The sequence below is a fragment of the Schistocerca americana genome, chromosome 3, assembly GCF_021461395.2.
Source record: "Schistocerca americana isolate TAMUIC-IGC-003095 chromosome 3, iqSchAmer2.1, whole genome shotgun sequence".
Taxonomy (NCBI): domain Eukaryota; kingdom Metazoa; phylum Arthropoda; class Insecta; order Orthoptera; family Acrididae; genus Schistocerca; species Schistocerca americana.
In genome coordinates this window covers 687339203-687366056 of record NC_060121.1, presented here as the reverse complement: position 1 = coordinate 687366056, position 26854 = coordinate 687339203, and the positions used below count along the sequence as shown (strand labels likewise).

At 39.5% G+C, this 26854-nt stretch overlaps 1 protein-coding gene across 1 annotated transcript in view; it reads left to right on the top strand.

Moving 5' to 3' along the window:
• LOC124606313 (MAP kinase-activating death domain protein) overlaps positions 1-26854 on the top strand; it is a 612624-nt gene that overhangs the window by 43546 nt on the left and 542224 nt on the right. The window contains exons 4-5 of the mRNA XM_047138295.1: positions 5623-5821; positions 26499-26525. Coding sequence (XP_046994251.1) covers positions 5623-5821; positions 26499-26525 — 226 coding nt within the window. The remainder of the gene's footprint in view (positions 1-5622; positions 5822-26498; positions 26526-26854) is intronic.

Genomic DNA, 26854 nt, shown 5'->3' with positions numbered 1-26854 from the left:
CCCATGAGTCAAACAAACCTATCACCGTTTATGTCCCCTTCTTTGTATATGCTCAATATCTTCTGTTAGTCCTATTTGGAGAAGGAGGGAAAGGGGGAGGGGGGGAACTCCAGTTTCTTTTAAATCTGTCAGTGGCTTCATCCAAGATGACATGCTGCATCCTCCTTACCAAGATATCCTCAATCTGGTCACAAATTTCACTTGATACTGCGTACGATTTTACTTTCATTAATATGAATTGCTGTGGTACTGAGTTAAATGCTCTTCAGAAGTCAAGAAATACTGAATGTGCCTATTGCCTTGATCCCTGACTTTCTGAATGTCCATGTGAGAAAAGGACAAGTTGGGTTTTGTGTGACCATTGTTTTCGGAACCCATGCTGCTTTGTACAGTGATGTCACTATGTTTGAGCTCAGAATATATATGTTACTAAGCAACTAACCCGGAGCGTAGAAACCAGACTCCATTGGAGGTTGCCTGTCTAATGGCTTTGATTTTCAGTATTTCATAAACATGTGACCAAATTTAAAAAATTAAAATGCTGACATATTCTACTCATTAAGAGGTACAGTCTTATGTGAAAAGTTCAACACAGTAAGACAAGTATTACAGTTACAAGCTTTGTGTATGTCTTGAGGCAGTGTAACTCCCCATGTGCAAATACCCAGACTGTGTTTATCCAATAATTGAGAATGAGAGCACTTAGTCACCTACAGCAAACTATACACATAATTTCAAATGTTTGAAGCACTTTATCTTGCTGACCCCCCCCCCCCCCCCCCCAAAAAAAAAATGATGAAACCTAAAAATATTTATCGCTTATTATGTTTTTTTTTGTTCATGCAGTAGAACTGCCACATCAGGCATGACATTTTAATTTATTTCTTCTTTACTACTAATCGCAACACATTTTGTAGACATTACCCACTCATTCCAACTGAATGTACCTACAAAATTGTATCATTCTGTGACACAGAATTTAGGAGATATGATGTCATAAACATTGAGAGACTTGAAAAACTTGCTTTTGCGTAAAACAGAGCACAAATTACCCAGGATATACTCATACAATGTTTGATAATGAGAGTACTTAGTGGTTTACAATGAACTTTAAATATAATTTCAAATCTTTTCTAAACTTTTTCATGCTTAATGTCAAATATATTACGCATTAACACATTTGGAATGTAATCAGAAGTTGGAAGCCGTTTTAGAAGCTGTATTTGATTCTGTAAAGAACCAGTGTTTTACTGGTTTTATGAAATTCTACAACAGGTGGATGCCAAAGATATTGGATAGTAGTTAGTGGGCCACTTAATGCTACCCTTCTGACAGATGGATGTAACCTGTGCTGCCATCCAACTACTGAGCACAGCTTTTTTTCTCCCAGAGACCTAGTAGGATTAATAAAGGAGCTAACTCAGTTGAAAATTCTGTGTATAATCTGATACAGAATCCACCAGGTTCAATTTCAGCAATTTTTAACTATTTCTCAGTGCTACTGGCACTAATAGCTATGTGGCTTACCTGAACAATGGTGTAAAAATTAATTTTTAAAAGAACATTTGAAAACAGAGTTCAGCTTATCTGTTTTTGCTTCTCTACCCTCAAATGTAAGTTCATGTGCTCTCCATGAGTGTCTGGAGATGAATCGTGGTGCCACTGACAGCCTCTACATGAAACCAGAATGTTTTTTGTGTTTTGTTAGAGGTATTTCAATAAAGCTAGGCTTTGGTAGAAATTGAAGACTTCACACATTACTCTTTCTCAAGCCAAATCCTTCGTTTTTACCTGTTGTGCAGTAGTTACTGTTTCTTTTGAACTTTTTTGAAGAGACTATACTGTATGCTGGGGGTTCTCCCATCATTACATGTTGTGTGTGTGTGTGTGTGTGTGTGTGTGTGTGTGTGTGTGTGTGTGTGTGTCTATATATATATATATATATATATATATATATATATATATATATATATATATATATACTGCTTGATTAACTATTCTTCTAAGCCTTAGGCTACATACTCCCCCATTCTGAACACTGAAGAAAGAAGGCAGTATAAACATGGAACTAATATTTGTGTCTTTTATTGTGGTCTTATAAATCTCATTTCACCTACAACTCATTATAATCAGAAGTTAATACACTATGCAATGAGTGTAAGAATTCCATGGTAACTGAAGAGGCCTCTGCAAGGAGTGTGTTACTTATTTTACACTATTTTCTCACATTGCACATGTACTGAATTATTACTTTATTTGCTGTTGCTGTATTGTTTGAGAAGATTATTCATTAAGACAACAGCAAGTTTAAAGTATACTGACACCTTAAGGTCAAAACAATAAGAAATACTTCTAAAAACATGCCAAACTGAGCTTTTTGATTAGTTTCTCTGTGTTGATTTTATTTTAACTTGCTATCCAGCAGAAACACAGGAAGTTTTCTAATTGTGTCTCGATTATTGTTGTCGTTAGTGTCTACCTTATATACTGAAAGATCATTTTATTTGTTTGAAGTCATATAACATCAAGTCATACAACATCAGTATTTGTGGGATTAAGACTTGAACTGTTTGCTTTGAACTAGTTGTAGACCTATTCAGCTGTATTACTTGCTGTGTCTGGTATTGTTGGGTCTGAGACGTGATAAGTACTTTCGCCATCAGCAAGTATTAGTGTTTGTGAACTGTCCTTCAGAGTCACTGAAAGGTCAACTACTTATGTGGAATTAAGTAGCATATCTAGCACCAAGTGCTGTCGAACTTCATATATTATGTTTCCACATTCTGTGATTAGTTTTATTCCTGTAGTGCGATATGTCAATGTGACCCACTGCTTTGTTTTATGCAAGAGGTAAATAGTGAACCATTGCAATGATAATTCAGTGTGAGACTGATTTTGTGGTAACTATGCCCAGTTCACAAACCTGAACTTCTCAAGTCCCTAGAAAGAGTTTCATTAGTCAGCATTCTCTTCCACTGTTCTATTACTCTCTCCACTACCATTATTTTATGTGTCTCTAAATGTTATCCATTTGAGTACAGTTGTGTCTCATTTACAACTGTTACATTTGCTTGAGATTGCTACTAATTCCATGATAATACTGTTGTATACCATGGCTGTTCTTGGAAATTTTATTGTAATACAACAGTTGTGAAGCTCTATTTATGTCACCTAACTTTTCATTATGATGTAATAGTGGTGACTGTTGGTCTGATGGAAAAGAACAGCTCAGTCAGGAATTCCATGCAGAACCTTGAAGCTATACAATTAGAATTATTTGGTCATTACATCTTGAAAAAGTGCTTTTAATTTAGGTTATATTTTTGTTCTACATTAACATTTGTAGTTGAAATTCTAAGAACACTGAAACAAAACACATTTAACTGTGTGAAATATTTATAGTATTGTATCTGATTGTGTCTCAACCATATGCAACAATAATTATTCCGCATGCATGTGTTAAGTTGACAGACATACTGCATGAAACCTCAGAAGTTTTTAGAAGGCTGATTCACAAGAACTCAATTCATTGTTCCCCTGTTGGAAGTATTCTTGGAATAACGATAACTTAATATATGATTTGGAATTGCAACACATCCATGCTAATGAACATGTAGTAACAATTTTGCATTTATCTAATATTAGAATCTATGTGTTATTGAAACAGAAACCTTTAATTTACTAGCATTGTTGTTGTACATTCACTTTTTAGTGATTTTTTGTGTCTGAAATGTAATATTCAGTTACCAACTTATTAAAAAAAAGTGAGTAGAATTTTGCCTCTGGATGGGCCATGAAAATTCAGTTTACAGACACTTCTTATTTTTTTATTTAAAGGTTATGTAAGATATGGTGAAAAAATTATTGTATGCAATACATTGTGTAACTACTAGACACTTCAGGATAATCTTGGGTAAACACAGCATTTATGTCATCTACTGTTAACATTCTGTGTTGACTTATTCATCAGGCAATTAAAGTCACTGCACAAAAGTAGTTTGCATCCTTTGTATGGACCAGAATATATGATGATACCAGCCAAATTAAAGAAAATGACTGTGTATTTGTCTGATATATTGGATTTTTCTTGGACTGTAGTGCATGTCTGTGTTAACATGGATGTAATTGCTATGTGTAGAATATTATGCAGCTTCTTTTATCTGTGCATCTTTTTAAAAGAAGTTTCTCCCTTTGTGGAAACAGAAAAAAACCACTGCAGAAAATATGAATGAAACAGTTACACAATGAAATGTTATTCCAACTTTAAAAAGAACTTTCACATTTTTTGTTTGTCAGAGAGAACATACTTGGGTCAGAGAGAACATACTTAGATTTGCTGATGATGCAATAGTGCCACAATTTATCAAAATATTAGGTCCACTAACAAATGTTATCAGTAGTATGAGAAATAAGAGCGAAGATTTGCTTTGTTGCTAAAGTTATCACTTCTGACAGAAGTTTCATCATAGTGATATAGTGATAGTAAGGATAGTTCACATAGAAAACTAACCTGTCCAAAATTTCCTGTTGAAGATTACTGTCTGTATGTCTTCTCTTCCTCATTCTTCTTTCTTGGATGGGTCAATTAGGACTATGCAGTATCAACCTTTGTTGGTCTTCGTTTTGGCCCAGTATTGTTTTATGCACACTGAATGAGTGTGTTTCCATTACTCCGTCCAATCTATCATTTAGTCCTTCTGACTTCGTCCTCAAAAGCTTGTGTTTCTATGAGTGATTGCGCCTTGGTCTTGTAAATTTGGTGATCCTAATTTTATAACATCTTTTTCTGTTTGTACCAGTTGGATCTAGTAATCTTATTTTTCAAGACTGCATGAATCTAATTGATTAGCTCCTGTGGGTTGATTCTTTCTTCATGTCCCATGAATTGGATTCTTTTTATTCACACTGAAACCATAATTTTATAGATTAACCTGTACATCACTGCATGGAGTATTGGAAGGCATATTTCATCTTTTATTCTTCGTCCTAAGATTTTTCTCCTGAGTTTATGTTCTTTTGCTTCCAAATGCTTGGACAGTAAGGGCCTTTTATGTGTAGTGCTTCTGATTTGATCACAGTTGTATAACAGTGGAATTTATAGTTCCAGGAAAGGCATTTTTTGTGAACTGAAATATGGTTTCTGTTTTCTGAAGTCTCAGTTCTTTGGCTTTCTTTTTGTTACCATTTTCAGTGCTTAGTATTTAAATTCTTTAATATGGAATAGTCTGTTATTGTCAGGCTTTGTCACCATCAATTTTAATATTTGTTTGTCTATAATATTACAGTTTAGATTATATTTATTTCTTATTAGTGATGTCAAAATTAGTTATTTTGTGGGTATTACTTTGCCCTATGTAAAGAGCTGTGAAATGGAGGGAAAACAAGCAAACAGATAATTGAAACACATCAAAATATGTCCTGCGATGAAGAGAATGCACTCCTTATTTTCCTTGGTAGGTTGTAGTACTGCCACAGCATGGTGACCTACCCTGTATAATTGAGCCCTGTATTTCTCTTGAATTTTACCCAGGAATGTATTTGTGCCTCTGTATGTATGGGTGCATGGCATGCACCCTGACCTGAAGTGGAGAGCGCTGTGACAGTGGTGTTTGTTGATGACAGTGATTACCGGAGCAGTCAGGTGGCCCCTAGTGACTCTGACCGGGATTGTCCCAGCAGCAGCAGACGGGATTCTGACAGCCAGCATCCAGGTAGCCTGCGACTGGGGGTGGCCGGAGCTGGTGTACCTGGCGGGGGCAATGATTCGGAGAGTGGTGGTTCTCATTCCCCTTCACCTCGTGCCAGCCGTCGTGCGAGACAGGTACATTGCTGATCTCTCATTACTTTAGAGTTGTAAATTTCATTGTTGTACCTTCCAAATTATTTTATGTTTGTGTATTACTTCCTGTTCAGATACATTGGTAAAGCATTATTGTAGGCAGCACTGGGATAACATTGTTATAAATCATATAAGTGTTTGGAAATATAATTTTCTCACTCTGTTTTCGAATTCTTTGATGATCTTTACGTGTGATGAGGTCAGAACAGTACACTAGTGACAATGTAACATACTGTGATATTTTCCTTGAATCAAGATTTTTGTATATTGCTGCAACACAAACCAAACTTTCTTGGAAAATGTATAAAGTAATCCTTCATGAAGTTTTACTTTCTGAACCCTATTTCTATGGCCTGCAATTCTATGAGATTTCTTGTTATTGGGCTGTGCTCTCCTGTGCACTGTAATGTGATCTCTAAAATTTGTAATCTTTTTCCTGGTATGCATGGAAAATTATAATTCCCTGTTAATTACGTTTTCTCTGAAGGAAGTTGAATGAAATATATTAAAATGTTGCAGACGTTTATAAGTATCATATAGAAGCTTGAGAAACAGTCATTACTCTTGTGTCTCTTCTCAGTTTATTGCACCCCACAGACAACATTTTGCATGGGAGATTCTTTATATCATGTTTGAATACTCAAGTCACAGTCCTAGTTTTACTAATTTATTTTATAATACAAGTAGTCATGAAGTTTTAATTATCACCTTGGAAAGCTAAACTGTGACAATGAAGTTTGATGATAACATTTATAACTCTCTTCATTTTTACCCTTCACTCTTACACATTTTTCTCAATGGTGGATGACTTGATGGAGACATTGGCTATAGATACATGCAAATTTGTTGTGCAGTAAATATCCCACCTTGAAAATCAACTTGTCTTTATTCTGGAATGCCTGCTGTGCAATTTTTTCATCAAATGAGAAAAGAGCAAGAAGTCATTAGGGGCCATGTAAGGAAAACATGGAAGGGTGAGAGAAAATGATAGACCACAGAAGTAGCATGTGTGACTGACTGCCTCCTGCACATAATGAGTCGGGGTGCTGTCATGGGGAAAAAACACCCCCTTGGACATCTTCCCACGCCACATCATCTCGACAGCCTGTCATAACATCAACAGGTGTTTTCGGTAATATGCTCTTACGACAGTTTGCAAGCATGATAATTAAAACTTCATGACTGCTCCTCATATTTACTATTTCCCTCCTGAAAATTTTTTGTTCCATGGCAGAAGTGAAAGACAGATAATTAATTGAGAGAAGAATCCCTTAATTGTCAAAACTGGAAATATACATACCATTTTACACTTTTTTTTGTTAATATGATGCCTTGTGCATATAGCATAAGAAGTAAAATTCTTTTTGCTTCAAAGTTTTTTTGTTTTTAAAAGAAAAGCTCCACTCAAAAAATGAGCAATACATGTTTCAGACAAATAAAACTGTTCATGCTTTTACATATTGAAGTATATGTATTACTGTGTCTTTCTCTTATAAATTATACGTAACTGCCTGCCTGTGTTAACTTTTAGTATGCTTGTGGTTTGCAGTTTTTCCGAAGTTTGTTATACTGACATCAGTTCTTTGTGTACTGCGACATTATAGTTGTAACTTCATTTCATTTGGTGTTTGCATGTAAACCTGTGATATATTACTGGTCATACAATAGTTTGTTAATAATATGAGAATTCTGAAGCATTCCCATAATACAGCATGAAGCAAAAATGATCAATACCACAGGAGAGACAAGTTTATATTATCTATACATTGAAGTTTCTCACTAATAGTGAAGGGTGAAATGATTGAGGGAAGGTCACGAAGTATTTGATTTTAAGTTCTAATTGAGTCATCACAAGAAATGTAAAATTTATATAAACTCTTAATAATGCTTGATAATATTATTTAATCTTTGAAATAGTAGAAGTTTCAGTTACAAAGTTTCTTGCCAATGGTAATGTGAATCATAATGTAGAAAATCATAACTTATTGGTAACTGATTTAAGCTGTGTTGGAACAGTAAAAGAATGTAGTGCTATGGATATGAAACTTCATACAAATACAATAATACTTATTTCTTCTACAACTACGCTGGCTTTGAATGACTCTTCATCATGCAAAGATCTCAAGATTGATCAAAATATTTACCATTTGATCGCCACTGGTGATTTTAAAGCACAATTAGATGTTTTCTATTCTGTGTGGTGCACTGTTTGCATTTTGTGTAGGAATATTTCCACATGCCACTGACATTTTATACATACAGTGTACCATTTAAAATGTTTATGCTACAAACACTAATTGGTGACAGATATGTAGACAGGATCTTGACAACTTTGGTTGAGTGTTCTTTACTCTACTGCAGAGTTCCGCAGCATCTTATCAAAAGTATTTCAGCAGCTTTATGTATTTCAGAAATTAACTGCAGTTGCTTTATTAGAATCTGGGTCCTTCCTAGTGAATGATAATGGGCCATTCAGAATGCAGTAGGCAGCAAAATTGAAATATTTAATTCCAGTTGCGATACATGTCACAAGGATAGGCTGAACAGCAATGCTGGTGGCATATTTATTGCCATAAAGAAGCTGATTATCCCTAGTGAGGTTATTACAGATACCAAAAGTGAAATAATTTGGGGTGATGATAAGTGTGAAAATTGGATGGACATGGTAGTTGCATGCTTTTACAAACCTCTTTTCCCCAGAGAAGTCACGGAAGAATGGTTCACAGAAAAATTAGAGAATACCATGTATATATAACCTGATCATGCTATGGTAACAGAAGGAGTTTCAAACTTGCAATCTGCAGACTGGGAAACTCACATGTTTAAATCAGGTGTCAAGGACAAGTTTCCATGTGAGATTGCTGTAACTGTCTTTTGTAATAACTGCCTTGAGCAGTTAGTCAGAGAACAGAATATGTGAATGCAACATAGTAAATATCCTGATAACTGATGTAGCTGAAGATCCCAGTTCAGTTAATGTAAATGAGGAAGTCAGCGACTATAAGTTTGCTGTACTATAAATGATGACAGGTGTTAAGAAAGGTAGGAAAATATTTTTGCACATTTAAACACTGTCAAAACCATACTAATAAACAAAAGTTGATCAAAGGCAAAATGAAGTGGATTTAAAAAAAAGTAGGCCTAATTGATCTAACAGAAATTCCTACGAATTTTCAGGCTTAAATTCTGTAAATGGATCAAAATCATTTATATAATTGTGCACCTTCATATTTTTTTTAATTCTCTGACTGATAAATTAGATTTTAGATGTGTGGCTGCAGAAACTTCATTTCTTCAATTAATATTCTGGCCATATACAAGGTCCAATCCAAAATTTTCGGGACTGGTGCTGCCATATGGAAAGTAGGGGTAGTAGATCTTTGCACTGCTGGGTGGCGATAGCTGCATTTCTGATGAGTCAGTGTGTGGAGTAGCATTCAGCTGGGAGGACGTGTTGCATGTCCGCAGTGATTTCCATAATACTCTGTGTGTGGTGTGTGGCAATTTTATGATGGATCCATGAACAGAACAGCGCGTGTGTATCAAATTCTGTGCGAATCTCGGGAAAAGTTCTACGGAGACCCTTGCAATGATTCAACAAGTGTTTGGGGGACAGCTTGAGCCGTATGCGTGTGTTTGAGTGGCATGCTCAGTTCAGGGCCAGCTGTACAGATGTCGAAGATGATGCTCACACTGGAAGGCCCGTTAGCTGTACAACGCCAGACATTGTTGCCAAACTTCAACAATTGGTTCATGCAGATTGACGTCGAACCGTTCAAGACTTTGTGGATGAAGTGGGTATTGTTTATGGGACATGTCAACGAATGTTGACTGATGAATTGGGCATGCATCGTGTCACCGCAAAATTTGTGCCAAGGATCTAGACTGCCGATCAGAAGGCACAGCATGTTGAAGTGTGCATGGACCTTAATCGGACTGCATCTGATGATCCAACCTTCTTGTCATGGGTAATCACCAACAATAAGAGCTGGATTTATGGTTGTGACCCAGAGACAAAGCAACAATCGTCCCAGTGAAAGAGCCCGGGCTCTCCAAGACCCAAAAAAGCAAGATAGGTGAAGAGCAAAGTGAAGAGCATGATCATCATTTTCTTTGATACGAAGGGAACTGTACACAAAGAATTCGTCGCATCCAACCAGACAGTGAATTCTGTGTACTATTGTGACATTTTGCAACAGCTCCGTGAAAACATGTGGCGATGATGGCCCAAACTTTGGCATCAAGGGAACTGGCTGCTGCATCACGACAATGTGCCCTGTCACATGTCCTTGCTCACCAGGACCTTTTTGGCAAAAAACAACGTGGTGGTTGTACCCCACCCACCGTACTCACCAAATTTGGCACTTTGTGACTTCATGCTATTCCCAAAACTGAAACTCAAGTTGAAAGGCTCTTGGTTTGACACTCTAGAGAGGATTCAAGAAGCATCGCTGGTGATGATAAACAACCTCAAAGAACATGACTCCCAGAAAATGTTTGACCTGTGGCAGAAGTGCTGGGATCAGTGTGTACGTGCAGGTGGGAACTAGTTCGAGGGTGATGGTGACCATTAGTCTGAAGATAAGGTTTTCAACAGATGGCAGCACCAGTCCCGAAAATTTTGGACAGCACCCTCTCAGCCAGCTTCAGACTGAGCTAACATACTAAAGCTACAACACTCACATCCATTATGTTAAATGTGAGGGTATTATCACTGCACTTGTGGCCACAATACACAAGGACTAGAGATGTTGTTCAGCAACAAAAAGCTTTGTATGAGTGGGAAGACACTCAGTCTATACTGGGATACTGGTTCATCAATAGCATCTGCACTGTAGTGACCACTTTTCAAGTTGATCAAAGAAATTGCTTTGTCCAGGCTGTAACCCCTATCTCTGTGAGTCAAATTCTTTCCAACATGAATTTCCCTGCTTCTTTCAGCACCGAGTCCCAGAATGATGATGTCATTGCTAGAATTTTGACACTGTCATATAGCATAAAGTGACTACTGTTGATTCCATGCTTTGTCATAGCCAATTTATTTGTCTGTAAAAGCTGGGTGTACCTTTGGTGTTTCATGCACCTCTCATAGATTTTACATGTTGTCTTCCCTATGTATAAAAGGCCACATTTGTATGGTATCTTGCAAGCCTCAGCATTGCATAGGATCAATTCATTTTTGGCGGAACCCGGAAGTGCTGCTGCCTTTTGGTGGAGGAAGAAAGATCACTTTAACTTTATTCTTGGTGATGATATACAGAAAATGCTCCCATTGCTGATGTAGACATCTTATAAATTCTTCTTATTTTTTTCGTTTTTTGTAATGAAAGAATTACTTAAATTTTTTGTAGCCAAAGAGCTACAATTTTTAATTTATGTGTCAGCAGTGATGATTCCCCATTTGTCTCTGCGCTTCTTATATACTGTCCTTAGCACATCATTAAACCTCAATGATACTAGATGGCATTTAATCTCATGGTGTGCAGTGGAAATAATGTTTTAGCTCATCAGTGTGTATACAAGGGTTAGTATGAAGTTTTAAATTTCAGCCTACAGGTGGATGCCTGGAGTCCTGGAAAACATTGAAATCCATGGCCACAGTACTGTAGCAACTGCTACAGGAGCCAAAACAGCATAGCCCATTGATAAACTTGAGTATCATGTGGTAATTTGATTTTGCCAGCAGCGGAAATGTTGCAGCTCAGTGAAGCCAATCCAGACAGCTAAAAGGTCATCCGGATTGGTCTGACACAGTTACAAAATTTTGTTTTGGTTGTCGTAGCGGCATGCTATGGTACTGTGAGGTGAGAATGTTCGTGTGTACCAGGACTGTTAATAAATACCTACAAACAAATGAAAAATTATGTTGCACTAGAAAATTATCCCAGACCGCTTACCTTAGGGGATTTGTGTCACTCTGACATCAAGATCAAAGCTTCTGGTTTATATATTCTGTGCATAGTTTTAATTGTTTACTTATGAGTCACATACTTTCATGGCTTGGCTGTTCACACTTGTGCCTGCACCAAGTCTTGCTCCACTGGTTGATGTTGGTCACCATAATTGTAAACTATGCCATATCAGAGAATTTTACCTGCCCATGAGCTATTTGGGTGTCAATGTACCGCATCTGACAGTACTTACAACCCGGTCTTTGCTCACTTGCTAGGAGGGGGTGGTCTGTCCTAATCCCCTAGAACTATCATTGCCACCTTCCCCTGGAAGATTGTGTGGAAAATTTTAGTCTGCCCATGGCATGAGATCTGTCAACACCGCGTACACTACTGATATTATTCTGTAGCCAGCTACTTTATTTTTCCAAGAATGAAGAATAATACAATAATGTGGCTGCTTGGTCATTTTGTACACTTTGTGGCTGCTGTTGATGGGGAAGACAATCACCTGGCATTTCGCTAGTATATGCATTCTCCATACTGATGCAAGTGGCACCTGCCTTCCCTTCAGTACATCTTTGCCAACATGCTCACCCTTCGTTTTACCAGTAAAGTATTGGCTGATGCCAGATGTGAGTGCCAGAAACTTGGGATGGCATCTTATGTTGCATACATGCATAATACCATTCAAGTGAGAGAGCATGTGAGAGAGGCTAGACTTATATAATGGCTGTACAGAACTGAGGTTATGTTCCTAAATGTTGAAGGACTTTCTCATGAAAGTAATACAAATAAGTTGTTCAGTATAAAGAAAATAAGTCTGATCCTAGTTTGATAAGTGCAAGTATAGATTCTAGTCACACTTCACTCCTCCATTTTTAACAGACATGAACACATCTGCCTTCATCTCTCATAACACCAAGTGAAGAACGTCAGGTTGCACTGGAGTTAAGAAACTGTATTAAACGTCACATCCCTTCACTACCAACTGGGACAGAGCCAATTTAAGTTGGGCCACTACAGTGGGGGAGGGGTGGGGGTGGGGAGTTATAAAGGAGACCTGGGCTTGATTCGTGGTACTGCCAGGGATTTTTCCTTTTTGGGAAAACTGGTATTGGGCGTATTCAGCCTCTCAAGGCCAACTGAGGAGCTATGTGACATATTAGGAGCAGTTGAGAGGTCAAGAAACCCAACAACAACCAGGAGAGTGGCGTGCTGACCAGATGCCTCCCCATACCACATCCAATGACACCATTGACAAAGAGTGACAAGGTGGTCAGTCAGGCCTCATTGCCTCACCCACGGGCAGAAGCCACTTAAAAACTGTGGATTGCTTAGTCGACAACAGAGATACATGCTGACAATTACAGAAGAGAATGACAAACACACAAATAGATGAGAGAACAGTCTGGAATAGAGTGAAACTGCAATTATAATGAAAATGAAATGAAAGTAGGTGGTCACATAGCCAGAATGGTAGATGATAGATGGATCTAGGAAGTTCTTTCCTAACATAATGGAAAGTGAGTAGATGGCTTTACAGAGCATGCAGGAACACAGAAGCTGAAAACAATATTCAACTGGAAAGTCTATATAAGGCCTTTATCAAGCAACAGATGTCAAACTGCTGCAGCTGATCATGATGATCAAGATATCAATACACAAAAAAATGACACCTCTTCATATAGCACAACTGGCTTTTTGATGTTCAAATCTGTATTAAGAGAGAAACTAGCTACATTGTTTTCAGTACTGTTGCTCTATATGATTCATCTCCATGTTGCTATTCAATTATGTGTGTCTTCAAAAGTCAACTCAAGTTTAGTCTGATTGCCACATATTTCGTGACAGACATTAGGGAAATTAGATTATAAATCTCCATCTACATATACTCTGGAAGCCACATGATGGCACATGGTGGAGGGCACTTTGTATCATTAATAGTTATTGCCTTTCCTGTTCCACTCACAGATAGGGCAAGGGGAAGACGACTGATTATATGCTTCCATACATCTTATCTTGTCTCACAGTCCTTTTACGAGATGCAAGTTGGTGGCAGTAGAATCATTCCGCAGTCTGTTGAATGCCAGTTTTCTAACTTTTCCCAATAGTGATTCACAAAAAGAACATCATCTTCCTCCAACAGTTCCCATTTGAGTTCATGGAGCATTTCTGTAATACTCGCGTGTTGATTGAACCTACCAGAAACAAATCTAGCAGCACACCTCTGCACCGCTTTGGTATTTTCCTGTAATCTGACCTGGTTGACATCCCAAACTCTTGAGTAGTACTCAAGAATGGGTCACATAAGTATTGTGTATGTATGAATTACACTTTCCTTGAACTCTCGCATTAAACCAAAGTCAAACGTTTATCTTCCCTATTATCAACCTTACATGCTTCTTTCATTTCATGTTGCTTTACAGTGTTATGCATCGATATTTAATCAACATGACTGTGTCAAGCAGCACACTACTAATACTGTATTTGAGTATTACATGACTGTTTTCCTTCTCATCTGCAGTAACTTAGATTTTTTCCACATTTAAAGAAAGCTGTCATTCATTACCCCAATCACTTATCCTGTATCCTGCAGTCACTTAACTATGACATTTTCCCATACATTACAGTGTCATCCACAGACAGTCACAGATTGCTGCTCACCACATCCAGCAGATCATTCGTGTATACAGAAAAGAATAGTGGTCCTATTAGAGTTCTCTGGGGGACTTCCAACAGAATTTTTGTCTCGGATAAACATTCGCTTTCTAGGATAATGTACAGGGTTATATTATCTAAAAATTCTTTGAGCCACTCATATCTGAGGACCTATACCATGTGCTCGGACCTTCAGTAACAGTCCTCAATGTGACACTGTGCCAAATGATTTCTTGATATCTAGAACAATGTGACAAATTCTGAATTATGAGTTATGCTGAAGTAAAGCACATAAAGAGAGTATTCTTCTCTGGGGGAGAAAAGGAAAAAGAAGAAAAAGAGCTGTTACGATTTTGTGCACTCTCAATAAATATTTAACTCTCAATAAATACGTAACATTTCCATAAAAATCGCCCAGACAATTGCTGCAATTTCTTTGCCATCATCATAGACAGTGGGAATGATTATTCACTGTAAAATTCTCTACACAACACATAAGTATCCAAAGTACGAACTTTTCAGATAATTGTAACTTGGCACCATTTGTGATCCAGTATGGCCCCCTGGATTTTGTCAATTACAGTTTTCCAATTAAGTGTCATGATCGACAGTGGCCCCTGATGACATATGCTGGTCTATAGCAGTGACCCAGGAATAGAAATCTCATCGAAACCCCGAAGTGTAAGAATTTTACTTTTGCTCTCATTCAGCAGTGTACCAGAGATTCAACAATATTCATCTAACACCGCCTTTACAAGGGAAACTCCTCACTATGGCAGAGAAGAATCATAGTGTTGTCAGCATATACTGTAACCATGAGGGTCGTACTAGTCACAGCAAAACAACGGTTCCAGAGAGGGAACAAGTAAGAACATGGAAAGCGGGCTGCCCTGGGACACACCCAAACTAATCATGATCTGTGGCATCAGCTGACCATTAACAAGTATCTTTGCTGGAATGCCATGAAAATGTAGGAAAGAACTATAAGAACCACAGGAATGAAACTGAGTATCTCTAACACAAGGACCAAACAGCTATGAGAAACACACTCAAATGGCTTATTAAAATTGAGAAAATCAAGAATGCAGTGAACAGAATTGACTGAAGCACCTGAAATCACATCCTGGTACTTCACTGTTGGAGTCAAGTTGAGTGACCAGGAAGGCAACTTTGATGTTCTCCAATCACATTTACCAACAGAGAAGATAACCTGCTATTGATTGCCCTAACAGGAGTTTTATAATCAAAATTAAGCAAAGTGAGAAGGTATAGAGAATCTACAATGACACAGCCAGAGTCTTTCAGTATTAACACTATCTTTTCTTCCTCAAAGGCTGTGGGCACAGTTTTCCCCTGAATAAACTTGTTTAACATTGCTATAAGCATCACACTCACGAGGGACCAAAAGCAGATATAAAGCTCCTTATGGAGACCATCCATACCAGGCAATTTACAGGAGTGAGAACCAACAATAAGTCTAAAACTCCTCATTCATCTGAAAGGTGGTAAGAAATTCAACATTCTGAGCTGGCATGATCCTCCCACTTAGGATTCCATGGACATCATCGGGAAGGGGCCTCACATTTTCATTCACTGCATATAGTTCCATGTATTACTGGTAGAAAGCACAAACGACATCATGTTGTGCAGCCAGTTGGTGGCCTTCAGCATCTGTGAGAATCGTAATGAAGGAGTGACGACACCACGACTGATGGCAAAGCAGTTGATACAAGGATGTCAGTTCCCCTTCAACAAGTGACCAGGGTCTAGATTTGATGTGTAAACCCTCCACCTGGTGCTACTGGAGCTGCAGATGCTTTGTTTTAACACGACAAATGTTTTGGATCTGTAGAAGGATCCTTATTTTGCTGGGACAAAATCACACCTGACAAGGTCTGTAAAGCTGTTTCCAAATTGTCCAATTCCAAAAGTATGGACTGCTACTGGATGCCCATTTATGTTGTTAAAAGAGCAGTTCAGTTGATAAGTGAGCCACTATGCAAGGATTGTCTTAGAGAACACTGTCGTCCTCTTTTTACCAGATTAAGTTGCTTACAGTTTTGAACCTGGACGTCTATGTCTCTGTGCTCTTTTTCAAGATCAGCTTTAAGGAAGGGAAACAATACACAAACACGACACCAGAAATAAGGCAAATATTGACATTCCAAGGCACATGCTAGCTACAACAGGAAACGCCCATGAAGTAAATGCCCTCAAAATTTTTAACAAGCTGCCTCTCACTGCTCGATCCCTGCCATTCAAAAACTTCAAAATAAATTGTGTGACTGACTGACAAAAATCCCATTATATAATATGAAAGAGCTCTGTGATAAGGACAATATTGACATTAATATTTAAATTATAGCTGTGTATAAGATAGTTAATCTGTGCATGAATTGTAAATGTCAATGGTAATAATTTAAGTGCAACTGTAACTTCATATGATTAAGATATTACCTAATATTATTAAGAAAGCCTATTCTATTGAATGTGGTCAATGGCAATGAAAGATTCTGATGTTGATTCTGAGGGGTGAGTGGTGGTGGTTAGTGTTTAACGTCCCGTCGACATCGAGGTCATTAGAGATGGAGCGCAAGCTCGGGTTCGGGAAGGATTGGGATGGAAATCGGCCGTGCCCTTTCAAAGGAACCATCCCGGCATTTGCCTGAAACGATTTAGGGAAATCACGGAAAACCTAAATCAGGATGGCCGGAGACGGGATTGAACCGTCGTCCTCCCGAATGCGAGTCCAGTGTGCTAACCACTGCGCCACCTCACTCGGTCTGAGGGGAGACACTCACTTGTTTGTATAGTGCAGTTAAAATAGTGTTATAAAATACATAAGTTTTCCTGAAGTTCCTCGCTCAAGCAGCACAGAGTGGTATTAAGGACTGATGAAGCTACAGCTTTGCTAAATCTGTCCACCAATCCAAAAGCGAAGAGTAATGCACAGCAAAGTGGAGGCAATGCTTCCACACAATTCCAACCATTTCACCTAGTGCGCTATCCATGAGATAGGAGACATTCAGCATCCATTGAGTCTGAAACAGTTTTGTACATTGCTGTTCAAGGCTTACAGTGGCCCCCACAGCACAGTGGTCAGAAAAAGAAATGGGTATACTGTCAGCCACAAGAACCCTATCATGTTAACAATCAGATAATTAAAATCCATTGATATTCCTACAAGAGGTGGCAGTAAAAATGTATATGAAACCAAGGTGGATATTCCTGCTCCCACATGTCATACAAATGCATTGAATTAACCAATTCACTTAAATCACTACAAAAATTGTAATGTGGGTGCTGATTGCTAGTATGTAAAACACAATTAAAATTGTCACCTAACATGAGACACCGAGGACTCTTTCACAAAAGATAGACATACTCTTCTTTGTAAGACTGCAAATGCACCTCTGTATGACCCGAGCTAGATGATACATATAAGAAAAATAAGGTAAGGTAAAAAAGATGACGGCCCATCCGCCTTCCAGAATCATGCATTTCAATATCAGTAGTGGGAATACCCTCATGAGTGACAACATTAAAAATTGCCTAAAGTCCAGGGAGAGCAAACTGCTCTACAAAACTTATTATAAAAGTGCAATATTGGCACAAGAATCATAAATTAATTGATGTAATGAAGCAAAACATAGATCTGAGTCAGTTCTACTAACATTTAGGGTAATTAAGGTGTAACCTTGGGCTATCAAACAAAATAAGAAACAGATGAAAATGGCAAAAAAGAAACATGACTTATTCCAGCCCTTGACCATCACAATCCATCGGCACATCCATCAATGAATCTGAGGGAGAGCAGCTAGTGTTGCATTCTATCCAACCTTTATTATTATGTTTTGCAGCATGATGGAGATGGATTCATTATTTATACCAGCTGTGTGGCAAGTTATACACTGCCGCTTGTGAGGTGGGAGACTCATTCACCGCTTCCAAACCAATCATTGTCGGGCCTTAATTGGAATCTGTCTGCGCAGAAAGAACCCCCAGTGAAAGTGACTGATCCACATTGGGAGTACTCTACAAGGAAGTAGGGGGCTGCTGTGTTTCAATAGGTTGAATACATGGAACAGGCAACAGGGATATCGACACGAAGTGTTCTGACCATTGGTGAGGTTTCGAGTAAACACCTGCAGAAAGCGAGGGAGATCCAGAACACTCTGTCTCAACTCTTGGCTTATTAGTGCTGATTCCATCCTCACCATCTGTCCAGAGGATCAGCAGAAGCATAAGTTGTGGAGAGAGGGTGAGGGTTGCCAGACAGAGGGAACAGTATCAGCAGTATCCCCATCTCGTGTATGGCACCTATTATTTTCAATCACTTGAGCTTCTGTGTGTCCTCAGTCATAACAGCAGAAAATCATGCACAATGAAATTTAAACACATCCAGTGGTCATCATTAGCCCGTGATTTAGTGCCAGTGGGGGCAAGATCCACAACTGTTAACTTACGCCACTGTTCAGGGGAAGATCACAAACAAAAGCCCTTTACAGACACTGTTTGTAATGTGTATACAATAACCACAGACTTCTAAATAAGATGGAATATTCTGTTTCACCTGCATTTCTATGGAATGAATCCTGCTGTGCTGTCTGGACCATCATCAAGGGAAATGTTTGTGACCTCACCATACTTCAGCAAAGTGTGTTTAAGGTAAATGTTATCTACCTTGGGAGGCAGGTTGAATACATGAGCATTTGTGTATTCCATGTCAGTGTTTGCAAGTAGGACTGTAGTAATTGAGACATCTCTGTGAGAGACACTAACTTGAGAATCTAAGTAGTGATTTTTCGACCTGTGAGGGATTCACAAATTTAACAAAGAAAACATAGTGTTCGGTGTCGGAATAAACTGTACATACCTGATCAAACAGCAAATCAAAAGTATCCACCAACTAATCGTGGATTTCCGTGGAATAGACCTGGATGCCATGGGAAAAAAGAAGCAGACAAACTGCTGCCAAGAGAACACTTAAATGGACACAAAGACGAATTCAATGTAGTGAATCTTCTCACAAAACACAAAAGTCATAAAATATCAAACTTTGAATACGTGCACCACAGTGACGGAGTGCAAGTAAACAGCATCCTAATTGTACAGCATCATGAGCAGAACTGCTGCAGAGGCTGACTTATATACGAGTGCCGTTCAGAAAGTAACCTCCGGTTGATTTAAAAAAATACACCAAGTTAAATAAAAATATTTTAATATATACATCTTACAACTACATCTTTGCACTATTTTTCTACATAGTCTCCATAGCGATTGAGGCACTTATTGTATCTCTTCACAAGCTTTGAAATTCCTTCTGCATAAAAATCACCCGCTTGTGCCTGGAGCCAGCCTGTGACCGCATCTTTGAGCTCTTCGTCGTCATCAAACCGCTGTGACCCAAGCCATTTCTTCAAATGCATGAAGAGGTGATAATCACTTGGCGCCAGGTCTGGGCTGTAAGGTGGATGGTTGATAACGTCCCACTTGAAGGACTCAAGAAGGGCCGTTGTTCTGCAAGCAGAGTGAGGACGGGCGTTATCGTGCAAAAAAATGATACCGGAAGTCAGCATACCACGGCGTTTGTTCTGTATAGCCCGTCGTAACTTTTTTATTGTTTCACAGTACACGTCTTGATTAATGGTCATACCACGTTCCATGAATTCAACCAATAACACCCCTTTGGCATCCCAAAACACCGTTGCCATCAGTTTTCTGGCAGAAAAATCTTGCGAGGCTTTTCTTGGTTTGGTAGGCGAATTTGAATGTGCCCACATCTTTGATTGTTTTTTTTTCTCAGGGTTCACGTACTTAATCCAGGTTTCGTCACTGGTCACGATTCTGTTTAACAATGGTTCTCCTTCGTCCTCATAACGTGACAGAAAGTCTAATGCAGAGGCCATTCTTTGAGTTTTGTGGTGGTCGGTAAGAATTTTGGGCACCCATCGTGCACAGAACTTATGGTAACCCAATCTTGCTGTCACTATCTCGTACAAGAGAGTCTTAGAAATCTGTGGAAAACCAGTAGACAACTCCGACATTGAGAAACGTCGATTTTCACGAACTTTTGCATCAACTGTCTGAACAAGTTCGTCAGTCACCAATGATGGTCTACCACTCCTCTCTTCATCATGAACGTTTTCTCGTCCACTTTTAAATAAACGTACCCATTCACGGACAACTCCTTCACTCATAACTCTTGGTCCGTACACGGCACAAAGCTCACGATGAATAGCTGCTGCAGAATATCCTTTGGCTGTAAAAAACCTTATGACAGCACGCACTTCACATTTGGCGGGGTTTTCTATTGCAGCACACATTTCAAACTGCCACAAAAACTAAACTAGCGCAGGTACAACGTTCACTCGACCACGGCTTGATGCCAACTGACCTGTTGAGTGCGTGAACGCACAGATGGCGTCGCTACTCCCCCTACAACCCGCACTGTGACCAATCGGAGGTTACTTTCTGAACCGTCCTCGTATATAGAAAAATCACCTACACACCAAGCAGTGGCAGGAGAAAACACACAAAAAGATATGGAAATGCACACGTTTTTGGAGTCAGTGGCTCCTTCTTCTGGCAGAAGGTTTAAAGGGAAAGAAAAGAGGGAGGAAGGAAAAGGACTGGCGAAATTTGGGAAATGGGGAGAGTTATGGAAAAGTCACCCAGAACTCCAGGTCATGGAAGACTTAGAGGGTGGAATGATAGAGAAAGACTGAGTATTGGTGCTGGCACTGGACTAAGATTTGAAAACCTGAGAATTTAAAGGTGGAAGATAGAGTAGTAAGCAAGACAGATATAATTGAAAAAACATTGTGAAAGAGTAAATAACAGCGGAAAGACCTACCTTGTAGACTGGGGCAGGAGAAAGTAGACAGATGAAAAAATAAAAAATATAATAAAATAAAAGCAAGTGAAGAAAAGTTAGGGTTACTGAAAAGAAATACTGAGACTACAGAAATTAACATAAATTTAGGCAGGTGGTTGGTGAGAATCAAGCACATTTTGTAACGAAAGTTCCCACCTCCAGTTCTGAGAAACTTGTGTCAGGAGGGAGAAATCAGATGACACATTTGGTGAAATAGGCACTGAAGTCATGACTGTAATGTTGTGCAGCATGCATCGCAATCGGGTATTGTGTGTTACCAGTATACACCATGTGCCCTGCTCATTCGTTCTTACTGATAACTCGGAGGTATTCATACCGATGTAAAAGGCCAATTAGTGTTTGCGTAACAGCTGATACATGATATGTGTTGTTTCAGAGGGAGCTCTCCCTTTGATAGTATGGGTTTTCCAAGTTACAGGGCTGATATAGATGGTAGTAGGAGGGTGCATTGAGCAAGTCTTTCAGTGGGGACAATCACAGGAGTAGGTACCATAGGGCAGGGAAATGGATGCATAAAGAGTATAGGGTCTGATCAGGCTATTGCGGAGATTGTGGTGGGCTCAAAAAACTATTCTAGGTGAGGCTGGCAAAATGTCAGATGGAATGGACCACATTTCACTGCATGACGTAAGGAAGTCCTAACCTTGTCTAAGTTGCTGATTAATATTAGGTTGGTCCACAAGTTCGTAGTGCTTTTGTTTTACATGTTGTTCTGAATGCTATGGGTTTAATTACCAATTGTCATTTCTTATTTTTAGTTCGCTGTTGGTATTTGAGTTTACATATTGTCATTTTGTCATTTGGAGATAGTGAGTGGACCTGTGGATGCTAGAAAATGGCGTACCAAGTGGAGAAATTAGAATATTTCTGACGTATTCTTCTGTTTGTATTCAGTGGAAGGGTGACAACTGTGGAGGCAGCCAGAAACATTTGTGGCATGTTTATGGATAATGCCATTGGACTGAGCATGGCAAGAAAATGGTTTTCTCATTTTAAGGTTGATCATTTTGACTCTCCACATTCCGGAAGACTTTCGAGGTGTAATGAAGGTTGTTTAAACACATTAATCCACATCCAAAATGATGTATTGGAGAACCGGCATATATGATGAACTGTGGTCATTCAACCATTATGCGATATACACATGCAGTGGGGAATGTTGGAAAAATTGAGTGTATGGATACTGCACGCTCTATGCCAAAATCACAAAAATCAGATGGTGGCCATATGTGCATCTTTGCTTGCTCATCATCAATTGACTTGTGAACTACACAGACTATTCCTATTCTGTGTTGTTACTGATGATGAGAAATTGTGTCTTTACCTGCACAAAAGATAATGTTATGCATCTGGTGGAACAGTGACAGTGTGGTTTACTAAGAATTGCTTCCCAGAGTTGTGAGAGTTCTTACAGATGCAATGCAAAAACAATGACCAGGAAGACTGCATCAAGTGATGCTACTCCACGATAATGCCAACTGGCATTCTGTTAGACTGATATTAAACACTATACAGTAGTTGGATTGGGAAGTCATTCCATACACACCTTATTCACCTTATCTTGTGCTTTCAGACTTTCACCTTTTCCGCTCTCTATCAAACAAAAATCAAGGACCTTCCGTCCTGGATGAAAATGCATTCCAAACGTGGTTCAGTGGGTTATCTGTCTCAGAACCAGATGATTTCTACAGTATTTGAATCAAAAAGTTCCCCAAGTGTTGGCAGACTGTTGTAAGTAATGGGGAAGAATATATTATCCGTGACTGAAGTCTCTGTGGATCTGTTGGTTTATTAAATTTATGGAAAAATGCTACTTACTTATGCACCAACTTAGTATATTCAATCCCAGGACAGTCCTCAGTGACAAAATGTGTATTTCCTTGTTGTTTTTTGAAGAATCAGTAGTACTAGGATTGGATGTGATGGCCTGGGCAATCTGCTACTGAGCTAGGCTGTTGGGGTAATGGTATACAGTGAAGGCTGACGTACTGCTGTGAAGAGTCTGCATCCAAACAAATATATTTGGCTCAAATGCCAAGGCTGTATAGGTGGAAACATTTGATGTGAAAAAGATGGGAACTGTCAGAGTGTTAAAGTACTGTTGTTTGCTTGTAGCATTAATTTGAACGGAAGAGTGTAGCTGATCATCAGTGAGGATGTGGTTAACATCAAGGAAAGTGATGTGATGCTCAGAATAGGACTACATGACATTTAATTGGGGGAATGTATTTAGAGATTCCGAAGATTTTGACAGGGCAGTCTCACCATGAGTCCATATGGCAAAGATGTCATCATTGTATGTAAACCAAACCAGAGACTGAATGCTTATTGGTAAATGGAAAGCCCCCTCTAAGCAATCCAGGAAAAGGTTGACATGGGAGGACCATCATCCACACCATTGTAGGGAGGAGGTTCAGCATGGTGGACATTGAATTTTTGTACACTCTATGAAATGTATAACGAAATTACCTGATATCCACGTGATCATGTAGTATCATAGAGGGGCCTGATGGTGGTATATGATTGCAAGTAAGACCTAGAAATGCACCTGAAAGTGTCGTTCCTGCTGCATAAAGATATAATAACAGTCGTTATTTATCACACAAAGTTAAGTTGGATGTACGCAAATCGGGATATTTAATCTGACATATGTTTAGCTGGTGAGTCATAGTACTGTCCATTCTCCTAAAATGTATAAGGTGGTCTAGTCTCAGTAGAGGTATGGAAGAGGGCACCTAGCGATTCTAACCATACTAATCCTCTGGACTGTGTCTGTTCCATACGTGTTACTCTGGCCACTGAAGTGCAACATGATTTTAACCTCCAAGAAATATTTACTCTGCTGGAAGAAGCGTCATCCATACATAAAGTCGTTGTGTTGCAGCCTCTAATGTATATTTTCTTTGGGAGATAAAGAGGCCAAACTATATAGCACATCCAGAAAATAGTAACACAGCACAGCATATTGTTAAAGAGAGAATGGTAGACTAGTCAGAAAGGTCATAATGAATCTTTTATCCAACATATGAAGGAATGACTAATACACTCCTGGAAATGGAAAAAAGAACACATTGACACCGGTGTGTCAGACCCACCATACTTGCTCCGGACACTGCGAGAGGGCTGTACAAGCAATGATCACACGCACGGCACAGCGGACACACCAGGAACCGCGGTGTTGGCCGTCGAATGGGGCTAGCTGCGCAGCATTTGTGCACCGCCGCCGTCAGTGTCAGCCAGTTTGCCGTGGCATACGGAGCTCCATCGCAGTCTTTAACACTGGTAGCATGCCGCGACAGCGTGGACGTGAACCGTATGTGCAGTTGACGGACTTTGAGCGAGGGCGTATAGTGGGCATGCGGGAGGCCGGGTGGACGTACCGCCGAATTGCTCAACACGTGGGGCGTGAGGTCTCCACAGTACATCGATGTTGTCGCCAGTGGTCGGCGGAAGGTGCACGTGCCCGTCGACCTGGGACCGGACCGCAGCGACGCACGGAAGCACGCCAAGACCGTAGGATCCTACGCAGTGCCGTAGGGGACCGCACCGCCACTTCCCAGCAAATTAGGGACACTGTTGCGCCTGGGGTATCGGCGAGGACCATTCGCAACCGTCTCCATGAAGCTGGGCTACGGTCCCGCACACCGTTAGGCCGTCTTCCGCTCACGCCCCAACATCGTGCAGCCCGCCTCCAGTGGTGTCGCGACAGGCGTGAATGGAGGGACGAATGGAGACGTGTCGTCTTCAGCGATGAGAGTCGCTTCTGCCTTGGTGCCAATGATGGTCGTATGCGTGTTTGGCGCCGTGCAGGTGAGCGCCACAATCAGGACTGCATACGACCGAGGCACACAGGGCCAACACCCGGCATCATGGTGTGGGGAGCGATCTCCTACACTGGCCGTACACCACTGGTGATCGTCGAGGGGACACTGAATAGTGCACAGTACATCCAAACCGTCATCGAACCCATCGTTCTACCATTCCTAGACCGGCAAGGGAACTTGCTGTTCCAACAGGACAATGCACGTCCGCATGTATCCCGTGCCACCCAACGTGCTCTAGAAGGTGTAAGTCAACTACCCTGGCCAGCAAGATCTCCGGATCTGTCCCCCATTGAGCATGTTTGGGACTGGATGAAGCGTCGTCTCACGCGGTCTGCACGTCCAGCACGAACGCTGGTCCAACTCAGGCGCCAGGTGGAAATGGCATGGCAAGCCGTTCCACAGGACTACATCCAGCATCTCTACGATCGTCTCCATGGGAGAATAGCAGCCTGCATTGCTGCGAAAGGTGGATATACACTGTACTAGTGCCGACATTGTGCATGCTCTGTTGCCTGTGTCTATGTGCCTGTGGTTCTGTCAGTGTGATCATGTGATGTATCTGACCCCAGGAATGTGTCAATAAAGTTTCCCCGTCCTGGGACAATGAATTCACGGTGTTCTTATTTCAATTTCCAGGAGTGTATATAAAGCATTAATGAGATTGTTAAAATGGGTATAAAGACAAGTATTCAATTGAGTGGTGGCACAACGACTTGAGATGAGAAAAGCCCCAAAATGGCCCTGAAAACACGGCCAAACAAAGGAAGTTTACATGATGACAGAAGGTCACAAAAAAGTCTTACTTGATAGAACAAAAGCTTGTAAATTTACTCGAAGGTAGACTGTTGTTATTCTTTCCAATATTTGGCCAGCAGCCATTATAAGTATATCAAATGCATGACTAAAACCTTTTTTGTTTTAAATAAATATGAGGCAGAGGTCCAACTATTTGAATATTCAGTAAAAAGCTTTGCAGTCAAGTATTATTTACTTATCTGTGCAATGTTTCGTAAATTCATAATTGGACAGACATTTGCTGCTTGTCTGAATTTGCAGAAACAGTGTCTAACTACACTTAAATGATCTCAATAATGTGCAATATTTGTTTCTGTTCCTTTTGGGAAATAAAATCTTGCATAATTCAATTTATTTAAAAACTGAATGAGGTGATACACAGCGGACCATCAGTTTGATTGTGCTTTATAATTTCCTTTTATTTCTTATGTCATAACTTAATGACAAAAATCAATCATTTCTATGACTTCTTAGTCCCCATACATTACATTACAATATTACAGTCTTTAGTTTCATTTATTGTCACTGTGATTGATGTTTTGAAAAAGAAAGTTACTAATTCATATCTGGCTATTACCCATGCAAATTAGGGAATTTCAGGATTATACCCAAATTTGGTAAGTACCGGTGTTATGTGGTAGCTTTACAGAGAATGTTTCTGAGCACATTTAAAATATTATGCCGATGGCATATACATCTAGCAGTGTAAAGAGCTTATTTTGAATAACATCTTTGTTTTAGTGGTTATTAATGACCATATTTTACGGGTATTAAAGAATTTTCGTGGTCTTGTTTGTTTTGCATGCCTTGATAGCACTGATATTTCACTACTCATTACTCAGAAATTTTATTATGACCTTTGTTATGGGAACATTGCATTGATGTAATGCACTACACTTATCTACTATGGAATATAGCCTCTAATGCCTTCATTTGTGAAATTGAA